General features: G+C 39.4%; 1 protein-coding gene across 1 annotated transcript in view; it reads right to left on the reverse strand.

The window, feature by feature from the left end:
• Nucleotides 1-4,673, reverse strand: part of PEX5L (peroxisomal biogenesis factor 5 like) — a 164,068-nt gene extending 159,395 nt beyond the window's left edge. The window contains exon 1 of the mRNA XM_054040095.1: nucleotides 4,636-4,673. Coding sequence (XP_053896070.1) covers nucleotides 4,636-4,656 — 21 coding nt within the window. The 5' untranslated portion in view covers nucleotides 4,657-4,673. The remainder of the gene's footprint in view (nucleotides 1-4,635) is intronic.
• Nucleotides 4,674-13,307: the final 8,634 nt, after the last annotated feature.

A 13,307-nucleotide genomic window follows, 5' to 3' on the forward strand; every position in this document is an offset into this window, starting at 1 on the left:
GAAAGCACTTTTACACATAGATAACTCTGTTCACATCAGTAGATCCACAGAAGTCCTATGTGTATGTATTTGCAGAACAGGATCCTTCAATTGAAATGCAAATGATGCACATGGATCATTTAATCCATAACTGAAATTCAGCCACCTCTAGGGTAAAACACAGCAACTCTTCAGCAGCGCACAACAACACTGTCTACCAGGGACAGGAAGTGGATAACCTATGCAATTATCAGTTCAGGGAAAAACTAGGGAGACTGAATGTAATTATCTGATTTGGAACTTGGCCAGAACATCAGAGCTAATACCCTATTCTTGCAAAATTGCCAGTGGAACGTTAATAACCACAAGTGGTCAGGATCTCTGCTTTACCTGACATGTGGCACCTCCAAACACAGCAGTACCACTTAGCTACACACATGAAATACCATGCCAACATTCTGCAAAATAGCTCCTTACTTGTTCAAAAATCTATTTTGTGGAAAGATGAGTGAGTAAAGGCATAAGAGTGGGATTTTCAAAAGCATTCACATTGGCCTAACTTCACTCCCACTGATGTGGGACTTCCACCACTGATTTCGATGCGAGCTGAGTTAAGCCAATACAGCACACTGTTAAAAGTCCTACCCCACAATCATAATTTACCCTCACTCCATGCCTGGAACTCCCATGAAGCTCAGAGAGAGGTCTGCACCAAGGGCAGTGGCACACACAGCGTCCGATAAAATGTAAAAGCTTTGCAACAGATTTGAAGTGCTATTGTTAAAACGATGCAGATTTTAGAAGGTGACTAAGGCCTGCAACCACCCATGCACGGTTTTAACTCTACTCATGTGAGTAAATTTATACACTTGTGTAAATGTTTGCAGGATTGGGACCTAAGTTAATGGTCCATGGGTCTATCCTGAAGTTCTCTTCTTCCTGCAGAAGTCCCCACCAAAGGATCAGGCCTCAGAAAGGTAGCTAATATCTATCTTAGAAAATATGTCAGTACATTCTACATTGTGGACAGCACACTGTTGAAAAGGAGTGGTTTGATCTGGTAAATAATATGGGCCTTAAAAATTCCTTCAATAATACTAAGATGTGTTTGCTTATTTAAATTATAGTGAAATGGCTTTGAAGGAGCTAGGTCATGCACTTCTCTGAGTATTGTCCCGGTGTGTCTTTCTGACTGCCTTGAAAGGTTCAGTTCTGCTTTCTTCTCACTCTTTGATTGGGGCGCACAAGTAACATAGAATTCTGCCCTAAAAATGTGATGTAACAGTGGAAAGTGGATTACACCTATAATATGCCTTTCTTTCAAAACTACATTTCCCTTCCTAATTTGTTTAGGATTTCCCTAATATTTCTTTGTTGAAATAATAAATGAAGTGGCATGAAATTAAGAAAAAAACAGTAGTGAGAAAATCCAGCCCTGATGTAAGCACCGGCTACACTGGAACTGCACTTGCATATACCAAGGCAGAAGTGGCCCTGCATCTTGCTTATTTTGCCCACAAACAAAGCTGTGCATGTGAGCACTCAGAGAGAACACATTCACAGCTTGTTATTTGAGGGATCAGTTCTAAAAAGAATGAGAGAGGAATCTAAATCTAAGACCTACAAGAAAAGAAGAACTTTTTAAAAACTGAGTCATTTTCTGGAATTCCTTGTAACATTTCAAATACTTTATGTACTACAAAGTAATAATTCAAAAAGTAGACACTAATATGTTATGGCTCTGATTTAGCAAATCACTTAAGTATGTGCTTGACTTCAGTGGGGCATGAGCACATGCTTAAAGTTCAGCATGTGCTTAAGTGCTTTCCTGAATCACGGCCTATTTAAGCTAGTCTTGGAGTGTTTATTGCATTCAAAGGGAGACTACAGGTTGGGGATCAGTGTGAATATGCAAAATGGGTAAATTCTCAATCTATATAATAAACAAATGGCATTCCTTATATTGTTGTACGTCTAAATGTTTTCATCTTGCAAAAGTCTTCCAAGAAAATAACTGAATCGCAACAATTGATTAATAAAACATTGCATTTGTAAACATTCATATTAAAGAAATTGGACTTGGGAATTTTTCTGTAAATTCTAGTTTTATGTAGAAGGGCAAGACCTAGGGAAAAAGGAAAATGAGTATTAGCATGCTGGAGTTTATGCATAAGGATGGACGAAATCCTGCATTCTTCTACCATCAGTGACTTCAGTGGGAGTTTTGTCTGAGTAAGGAGTGCAAGATCAGTGTTATATAGAATGGCCAATATTTTCAAATACAGGTGCCTAAAATTAGCTACTTAAATCCATATTTAGGCACCAGTTTAACAAAACACTTAGGTGTATGTTTCCCTTTAAACCAATACGCGCTACGAGTGCTGAGGAACTCTTAAAACTTGACTGGTTTTATTTAGGTGGCTACTTTTAAGCAATTTTATATACCACATAATTTGTAGATGATGAACCAGTGACAGAGAGATGTAAGCATTTCCAATTATCATAGCTTTCCCCAAAGTTAGCAGAACTGTTACCATATTTCACTGACTAGTTCACTTTGTAGAAGAACAAAGTAGAACCAAAAGGACTTGAGGTGCCTATGATGCTTATGCATTTTTTGTTGATACCTGGGTGGATACTATAGTTGCATAAAACTGGTAGTTTGCCTTCCAAGGTGGTTTAAATAAACTTTATAGGAGATCAGCCCATTATAGATTAATTCATTCTGTATTCTTCTTTGTCTGACTCACTTAAAAACTCAATAATTAAGCAGTTACCAAACATGAAGATGCTTTATAAAAGCTTTTTTTAGTCTTTTTACTGGTACCCTTAAGGATCTTAATGATTCCTGTTGGGATAGCAGCAGAACAAAATTGCATTGAAGAGCTTAATTGGACAAGTTGTTTCTTTGTTACATTTGACAAATATACTGAATAGAATTTTTAATTCAGTCAGCTTTGTAAGTGAGGTTGGTTAGAGTTTAGTTAAATTTTGATTAGTGACATTAGTCTACCAGCAAAATGCTTTTAAAAGTTGTGTACTTTAATACAAAATTGTTGTATGTTTAGATCTGATTTTTCTATTATAACTCTAGTGCTAAATTAACTTTTAAAATGGTATTTGTTAAACTGTCCTGTTTTATGACTCATGTAATATACTGAAACTGCCAAGGATATCAATACACCATCACATTTCCCTTTTAACATTTGTAATATATTTATTCAAAGTTTACAATTTATTCTTCACAACAAAATAACTCTGCTTTGTATAATGATACAAATATATTTTGCCCACTATCCAAAGTCAGTCATATTATTTATACAACTATTTTTGTGTTACTGTAAAACAATACACACGTTAACCTACTTCTAACCTAAATAAGTAGCAGTATGCTTATTTCCACCAATTACTTTTCTTGTTAAAACCTATTTATTCTTTAATCACAATAATAGTATGACACAACAGTTATCATTTGCAGAGATTAAGTAATACAATTAAATGGAAGGCAGCAACTGGTCTACATTCAATTTTGGAACGCAGAGGGTTCTGAATCAGGGTAGTTATTTAACTTGTATGTTATACAAAGTTTGACATTGACTTAAGTCTGTAGTAACTGTTCCGCATGTCTTGAAACACTGCATTCAGAACCACACAAAACAGTACTTACTAGTATTGCAGTTTCTATGTAGACATCCTTGACACTCACACATGCTACATGCCAGACTGGTGCCACTGTAACTAATAAATGTGTTTGATCGTTTAACTCAATGAATTGGGATTGGGTCCCAATGCAAAGAAACAGCTTTGTGAGGTCAGTGTCAACTTCTATGCTGTTTTACTATTTCCTTCTGTTCTCCACCATACAGCCGGCTTTTTAAGAAAGAGCCACGTGAAGGAGAATGAGAGTCAAGGTTACAGTAATCACGTCCAAAGCACTAGTGAGTTAGCAGCAGGGAGCGGCATCTTCAGTGATGTAGCTCGATAGCACCAGAAGCCAAGATTTCTACCTAAAATGTTGAAGTCGCTTAGACACGTGTTTGAAATTCCACCCTACAGAGTCATCCTGGTACTTAGCGAGATGAATCCCCGTCCCATAATGGGGGGAGGGGGGGAACAGAAACCGACCACTTCTGAACACGACGCGTCTGTGCAATAAGAGGAAAGCAATGCATGGCTTTAGTGTCGAATGAAATATATGCCGAGTTTGCAAAGCATTTAGTCTGCCTCTCCCCTTATTGTTTGCCCTTCACATGACATACATGGAGGGATGCATCAAGAGGGTGGCAAGAGACGCGGGTCAGTTGAAAACACACCACGAACGTTTTCCCTGAAATGATCACTTGAACCTATCCGAATGATCATAAATTAACATACATGTTTGAGCGAAATCAATGAACAAATAAACATCAAACTTCACCTAGTTATAAAGTTGGCAGATTTCCACATCCCTCTTTTTTTTTTTAGCTAACCCCGGTCGAGTTTTTTCCCTCAACTCCGAATGCCACGATCATATTGCACCAATTCACCTGTTGCATGGTGCGAAATCAGAATCCCCCTCCCCTCTTACACACATCCCGCAGAAACTTAACAGAATCACCTTTCTGCAGCGCCAGCTACGCGTGCTTCCCATAGGGTAGCCTACTAGCACCCTCTTACCTGCATGTGTCCTTGGTACATTCTGCTATGCCTGGTTCGGATCCCTCTGAGGCCGACACGTTGTGGAAGGTTTTTTTTACAGTGCACTTGCAAAAAAAAAAAAAAAAAAAAAAAAAAAAAGGAAGAAGAAAAAAGAAAGAAAGAAAAAAAGGGGGGCAAGACTTAATGATTGTTTTTGCAAAGGGCTCAGTTTGTGCTGCTTTGTTGCTTTCAGCTGCCCCGGGTGACCCGAACTGCTTCCTTTTTAATGCAGTGCTGCAAACTGCAAAGGAGCTGTTCCTTCTTGGGGTGCTGAGAGGGAAGGCAGGCAGGACTGAGGCACAAGGAGAGCAGGGAGCTTGCAATGCAAAGAGAGCACGAGAGGGAGGGAATGCAAACTCTTGCTCTCGCTGGAGCCTCTACAACTCTCCTCTGCTTTTCAGCCGAACTCTTTCTGGCTTTCTGCTTGGCTCCTTCATTGCTCTCCCTGTCCAAAGCGTCCCCTCCCGTACATCCTCCTCCTGGAGGGAACCACAGCCTCCCTCCCCTCCCCCTGCAGAGAAGGGAGCGCGCGGCATCCGGGGAACGTTCTCAAGAGCAGCGCGCGCGGCCAGTCAAGTGCCCGCGTTCTGCCTGCAAACCCAGAGAGGGAGAGAGGGAAAAGCTGGATTTAGGGGGATCCCAAGGGATCCCGCCGATTCCTGACGGTCCTTGGCCCCGAGCGCCCAAACTACTGCATCAAAATAGCGAGTAAGTCTATCGGCTTGGACTGCACCAGTAAATATCCGGGCCCCGGAGTATCCTGGAGCACGAGCATCGCAAAAACCTGGAACTGGCACCAGGTTTCTGCTGGATCCAAGCACATTTTAGTCCCGAAAGCCCTTACAAGTATTCGGAAACCTAGCGGGAGAATGAGTGGACCCAGCTGCTCCCGTTGCACTGCAAAAGTCTAGATCCCGGTGCATCCCGAAGCATGAGCGTCACAAAAACCCGAGTATGGCTCATGGATCCTGCCAGAGCCAGCCAAGTTTTGGCCCTCACCCCCAAATACCATAGCCTGAATAGGGAACAAGGCTACTCACGCTTGCTGCAGCAAAACTAAATAAAGTAATTCAAGATCCCAGGGCAGGAGTAATGCAAAAACCCCATCCAGCATATTGATGCAGGTGTAGCCTGCCAATTTTTGGTCCCAAGCCCCAAACTGTGCACTCTAAATAGAAAACAAGTGTAATCACTCTTATCCCACAGGAAAAATCTGGACCATAAGTATATATCGGGCACCTGAATCCTGCCAATTTTTAAACCCAATCTCTCAAATTCTACTGTCTAAAGAAACAAACAAAAAAAAATGTAACCACAGTTATGAAAAAAATAAATCCAGGCCCTCTGGCAAACTGGCTCAGAAAAACCACAACAAACATGTATTGGGCAGCTGGAGCTAGCAATGTTTTGGCCATAAATCTCTACATTCTATGATAAAAATACAGAGCATAAGAATGGTCATACTGGGTCAGACCAATGATCCATCTACCCCAGTATCCTGTTTTCTGACAGTGGCCAAAGACAGATGCTTCCGTGGGAATGAACAGATCAGGGCAATTATCAAGTGATCAATCCCCTGTTGTCCACTCCCAGTTTCTGGCAGTTAGAGGTTTAGGACACCCATACTATGGGATTGAATCCCTGATCATCTTGGCTAATAGCCATTGATGGACATATCCTCCATGACATTATCTAATTATTTTTTTTAACCCTGTTATAGATTTGGCCTTAACAACGTCCCCTGGCAACAAGTTCCACAGTACACCTCTACCCCGATATAACGTGACCCGATATAACACGAATTCGGATATAACGCTCCGGGGGGGAGGGGAGCTGCGCACTCCAGTGGATCAAAGCAAGTTTGATATAACGCGGTTTCACCTATAACGCGCTAAGATTTTTTGGCTCCTGAGGACAGCGTTATATCGGGGTAGAGGTGTACTTCTTTTTCTTTGTATTAAACCTGCTGCCTATTAATCTCATTGGGTGATCCCTGGTTCATGTGTTATGTGAAGGGGTAAATAACACTTCCCTATTCACTTTCTCCACACCAGTCACGATTTTATAGACCTCTATCATATCCCCCCCTTAGTCGTCTTTTTTCCAAGCTGAACAGTCCCAGTCTTTTTAATCTCTCCTCATATGGAAGCTGTTCCATACCCCTCATCATTGTTGTTGCCCTTCTGTGTATCTTTTCCAATTCTAATATATCTTTTTTGAGATGGGGTGACCAGACTTGCACACAATATTCAAGATGTGGGCATACCATGGATTTATATAGAGGCATTATGATATTTTCTGTGTTATTATTTATCCCTTTCCTAATGGTTCCTAACATTCTGTTTGCTTTTTTTACTGCTGCTGCACATTGAGCGGATGTTTTCAGAGAACTGTCCACAATGACCAAGTAGCTCCCAACCCACTGTACAAATCTGGTCCTTGAGCACATGAGCACTTGAAAAATCCAAATATGGACCTGGATCCAGCAAGGTCTAGCCTATTTTTTCACATAGACCTCCATAATTTTACCTTCTAGATAGACAGCAAAGGTAGAATTCTGTTACATCAGATAAATTTGTATCCAATACGCTAAGATTTTCAAAGGAATCTAATGGATTTAGACACACATTTTCTATTAAAAGGTGTTTAAAAATTAACAAAGGTGTTTGTTTAAATCAGCTTTAAAAATATCAAAAAGTCAAGGGTTGATGAGTTTAAACCACTTCTAAAGTGATCATCAAGACCTGCTAAGCCAATTTGACTGCCAATTTTCAGTGTTATAGTATGGAATTTGGCTGTATCTATAAAGCTCAAGATAAAAGATTTAGGTTATTATAGCTTCTCTTGAAATATAATGCATTGGATATAAGTATCTCTGATGGAAAAAGTTAGCTACACTTGCTCTAAATCTGGAAGGAAATATTGGGGAATACAGTATAGGTGAAAAAATGGACTAAACCTTTCAGTATCCAGGTCCAAGTGCTAGATGTATGTCTTTGAAATTATATTGAGCAGAGAAGTATTGAGGGGCTGTATTTTTTTGCAATGGAATTGAAGCAGCTGCACTCCTTCTCTGTTTAACTGGTGGAATTTTAGGGAGTAGGATATAAACTAGCTGGATGGAGTAGGGATCCAGGTGCCAGAAACGTTCTTTGCAGTGTTGCTGTGCAAATTTGCTGCAGGGTCTGGATTTTGTTGAGGCATAGGAAATTGCTACTTTTTTGCCAGTTTGAAAAACTGCTGGAAATTGGGGTTAAAAATTGGCAGGATCCAGCTAACAGATATGCATTTTTCCAATGCAATTAGGCCAGAATACATCAGGATCCAGATTTTTCCTGTAGAGTAGGAGCAGCTACACTTATTTTCTATTTAGAGCACAGTTTTTGGTCCCAAACCCTAAATTGTGCTAAGATCCAGTTGGATCCATTTGTCAGATTTGAGTTTTTACAGTGCTCATGGTCCAGGATTCCAGGGTCATGACTTTTTGGTGCAGTTCATAGAATATCAGTGTTGGAAGGGACCTCAGGAGGTCATCTAGTCTAACCCCCTGCTCAAAGCAGGACCAATCCCCAGACAGATTTTTGCCCCAGATCCTTAAATGGCCCCCTCAAGGATTGAATTCACAATTAGCAGGCCAATGCTCAAACCACTGAACTATCCCTCCCCCTACAGTTGGAGGGACTGTATTTGTTCTCTAGTCATAGCATGGCATTTAGGGGTTCGGTCCAAAAATTGAACTAATCTGGTGAGATCCATGTGCCAGATCTAGGTTTCTGTGGCACTCATGCATAGGGGTATGTTGGGATATAGAGTTTTTGGTGCGGCAGGCGTGGGTAGATTTTTTCCCTATTTTGACGGTACAACTTGAGTGTTGGTGCCAGAAGTTGGCAAGATCTGGCAAATCAGCAGGATCCGGGTTGTTCCAGCTTTTATCTTTTTCCCCGGGTTGGGAGCTTAAACACTTGGCACCAGCTGGCAAGGAGGCTGAGAAAGCAGCAGGCAGTGGTGTGCAGTGAGAGACTGAGGGAGATCAAGATGCATGCAAAGATAGATGGATGGTTGTCGTTTCTTGCTGGGGAGCTGTTCTGTAAATGTCTTTTTGTGTGAAGGCAAAATATAACACACACACACACACACACACACACACACACACACACACACACACACACACACACACACACACACACACACTGCTCTACCAGTTTAAACTCTGTCACTGCTCTATCTCTTTGCAAGTACTTATTTCATCAGAAGTAGCAGCAGCAGAAAGGCCGTTTCTCTCTCCATCTGTTCGTAACCCAAAACCAAAGCATGATATTTATTGCTCAGTCACTGTGGTTGTAAAAATGCATGAAGGGTGGAGGAACGGATAGCATTACTGTACTATGCAATTTTGAACTGTAAAAATAAAGGCAGGGCTCTTTGCAGCAAAGGAAAAGGTGAGTGCTGCAATACATGCTGTTCTGTGCTCCTGCTCTACATGTGAATGTAAGGGATTGATTTGTCTTGTGAAGTTTTTATCGCAAATGGTTCTGTTTGTAGAAAAGTGCTGTTGTTTCCCCGTTTGGTCTCTGTGTGTGGCATCACTGTTGTTTGAAGCAGTGATGTCTGTGTGCTCTGATGTTCTCTCTAAGGCTGGTTGTTATGGCAAAAAAAAAAAAGTCATGGTAAAAATAATGCAAAAGTCATAATGCTTGTTAAAAAAGGGAAAAGTCACCACATGGCTCACCATATTTTAATTAATACTAAATTGTCATGAAAAATTATACAAAATGTCAAGTAAAAATCCTTTCTTTTACAATAAAATGCTCAGGATAAGATTTTCAAAAACACCTAAGGAAGTTAAGAACTCAGAGCCAGATTTTTAAAGGTATTAGATGTCTAAAGATGCAGATAAGTTCCTTGTGTGATTTTCAAAAGCATCTAGACACTTCTCTGCATCTTTAGGTGTCTAAATACCTTTAAAATCTGTTCCTCGGCCTTTACTGAAAGTCCCATTGACTTTGACTGAGAGTTGGATACCTAATTCCTTTAGGCCTCTTTAAATATCCCAGCCTTAACATTTAACTAGTAGTTTAAAATCATTAAAATCTGAACCTTCACTACAGTGGAGAACCAAATTAGTAACAATTAATGGAGTTTTGCTCAGTCAAGAGCTGTCTGGGGTGACAAAACCCATGGCTTCTACAAAAAACAATTGACAAGTCATGATTTTTCTTGTGGAAGTCAGAGCCATGACAAACAGAGACATAAGCTCTGATTAAGAAAAGGACTTACAAATGCTTAATTTTAAATATGTGCTTAAGTGTCCTTTTCTAAGTTGGGGCCTTTAGTTAACTGTGAATGCCATGAGTACCCAAAGCAGTAACATTATTTCCCACAACAAGTGGTCAACCAGAAATTTCCTTTATGTAAATTGATGGTGATACTTATCCAAACAGAAATCAACCATTGATCATACAGTGCTGTGCTCTAAGAATCTCAGAAGCAAGGGCTGGACAAAACCTTTTATAATGCAGGTCCAAGCCCTGCACCTACTGCAGATTATTCCCTACATCATTCCTCTGAGTTTTGTATCTGATCGCTGTGAATCTTTTGACACTTCTCATATTGGACATTGTATTAAATTGTTGACATCCCAAGATAACATACATCTAGCCAATGATTTGTGGATCATGGTTAGCTTGGCAATTGATACTGATCTAATGATTTGTTAAATCGTAAATGAAAGATCTGGCACTTATACTTTATATAAAACATCAATCTGTCAACAAATGTAACCATGGATATAAGAATTTAATTTGCTTAAATGGAGATTCTGTAGGTTCACTTAGGCCCAGCATATAAGGTTTGTTGGGAAAGACCTTTAAAAACACTAATATAAATAAACACTTGCATGTTTTTTTTTTAATTCAGTGAAAATCAGATGTTTTGTTTGGATGTAAACAATTTTTCATTTGCAAACCAAAGGTTTCAGCATTGGCCCAGTTTGTGAGAACTCGAAAATGAAACTGACTCAAAACAAGTTTGAAATTAATGAGTCTATTTTCAAAGTCTAGCCCAGTGCAAACATTAAAAAGCACAAATCATTAATAAATTGAAATTTTAAATTTTTAACAATTGTAGGGGTTATTAATAACATAGGGAATAAAACAAATTAACCTGACAAAGTCCCTTTAAATTTAACATTCATTATATAATTTGTTTTATAATAGGTATTGGTATTTATAATATTCATTGGTCTATATTATAAGTGATACGGGTATGGATCAAGTTCTAATTAGATCATATATATATATTTACACATTGATCACTTATGTTTACATGGTCTTCGTGTGTTCGTGAGATGTTGTGTACAAGAACTGCTGTTCTTGTAAAATTTACAGAATATAGTGAATGGGTAACTCTGAACCATACCTGGTCTTCATATAATTTTAAAATATAAATATTATTAAGGATGCAGATACTACTTTTAACAAACATGGCTTGAAGTAGAAACCGCAAATCATAACGAGAAACAGGATTTACATGAGAAACAGTCTCTGGATAAAATATTAAGGGATTGTTTCTCCATTCTATGGCACCATTTGTGTACTGGTGTAACTCCACTTAAATCAATGGATATTGGCATAGAACTGGTGCAGCAGACTGGAGAATCCAGCCCCGATTAAGTTAGTAACCAGTATAATTACCAGCTCCACAGTCCTGATTCAGGCAAAGCTTCCATTGACTTCAGCAGGAATTCTCTGCATAGGAACTGTGGGGTAGAATTCATGATGATACATGGTACTGGTGAGAAGTTGTAACTCACTTGCTAATTGTGGGGCCCTGAGTCAAGGGCTAGTGCCTACTCAGGCAAAGCGCCACTGAATTCAATGGCAGAGTTGCCTAAATAAGGACTGCAGGACCTGGCCTATGCTCTCTGTTCAAGCCTTTAAAAATAATCAGTTGAGAGGAAGGAAAAATCACTTCCATATAGTCTGTTAAATGTTCCAGCCCACATTGAAGCATAGCAATTGAAGACAAGAAAACTCTTTTAAGATGTCTACTGAGACCATCCTCCTAGCAACGCAGGACTGTTCTCTACAATAACACCATATTTACTACTGTTTATCTAGCCTTGTATTTAATTTCTTACCAGATGGGGCTTTCTTCCCGTGGGAGCTGTTTTCACAAATTAATGTGTACCAGGATTCCTCGTAACAACAGAAAAAAGTTTTGAGACGCCCCCCACCCCTTCCTATCCAGCCATAAAGAAAGGAAGTGCGATTGCAAACTTTCCTTCCCCATAAACCTGTTTGTGACCCCAAGGAAGTTATGATCCCAATGGCGACAGCCTAAAGCAGCTCACTGTCAGGTAGCTTTTCCTGATATTGGGCCCAGTCCCGCTTCCATTGAAATCAATGGTACAACTTCTATTTACTCCAATGATTGAGGAATACTCATATGAGTAAGGATTGCGGGATCAGACCCTAAATCAGGCACTCCTTCTACACAACACTTTTTACATGCATTTGCAAAATGTTTTTCACAAGGCATTTATGACATGACTTGATTTCCCCCTCTTAATTCCATGTGAAACAGAGGACCTTCACCTCTGCCTTTCATCTTGGCAGTCTCTTGCTGCAGTCTCAGTTTCTTCCCATGTCATCTTGATAGCTTTCCGTTCTGCTCCTGTGATGTGTTTACAAGTTCTCTTTGGTCTACCCTGCTTCCTCTTGTCCTTGGGATTCCAGTCCAATGCCTGTCTTGTTATGTTATTCAGTTCTGTCCTCTATGTGTATCCTAGCCATCTCCATTTTCGTTCCATAATTTCCTGTGATATCCTCCTACTTAATTTAGTTTGGCATTAGGGAAATTATTTAAATAGCAAGACTTATTTAGAGAAAGCACTAATGAAAATCTCCTTTTAATGATTGTTGGGAATGTTATCATCATGTTTACATAAGTTATAATTACAAAATATTGCTAAAAATATGCCATGTAGCGCCAGCAGCTGAAATGTACTCGATTCCCAAACAGTGCCGAGAAACAGCCTCACATGATTACTTAAGGTTTTTTTTGCTCTGATTATTATTTTTGTAGAATTACAGAGATGCTTTGCATTCTTGCAGTTTAATGAGATCTCATCCCCTGATGGTGTCTGATAATACAGATGATATGTATCCCTCTTACAAACATTAACAGCTTCATCATTTGTTACACTTGGCTAAGCCTGAGAATCCATTGGTTACAATAAAGCATCCATATATAACCACTGTACAAAAATACATAAGGGATTGCAGCAGCGAGGGGTTTAATGTTACATAAATTGTAGGTAGCACAAATAAGAAGGTTATGGGAAATAGTTTGTATGACACTCAGTTTAGGATGAAGGAGGTAGACTATATCTGACAACTTAGAAATATTTTTCTTGCAATGTGAATATCCAAGTAATTTCTGAAGTATTCCAATAATACAGAACAAAAGAATAATATCTAGCTCTTATATAGCACTTTTCATCTGTACATCTCAAAACACTATACAAAGGAGATAAGTATCATTATTCCCATTTTACAGCTGGGGAAACTGAGACACAGAAAGTTGAGTTCCATTCCAACAGTAGTGCAGAAGGATGTTAAACAGCTGCTACTAATGTTAGACATTTTAAA

The sequence above is a fragment of the Malaclemys terrapin genome, chromosome 9, assembly GCF_027887155.1.
Source record: "Malaclemys terrapin pileata isolate rMalTer1 chromosome 9, rMalTer1.hap1, whole genome shotgun sequence".
NCBI classification, from domain to species: Eukaryota; Metazoa; Chordata; order Testudines; family Emydidae; genus Malaclemys; species Malaclemys terrapin.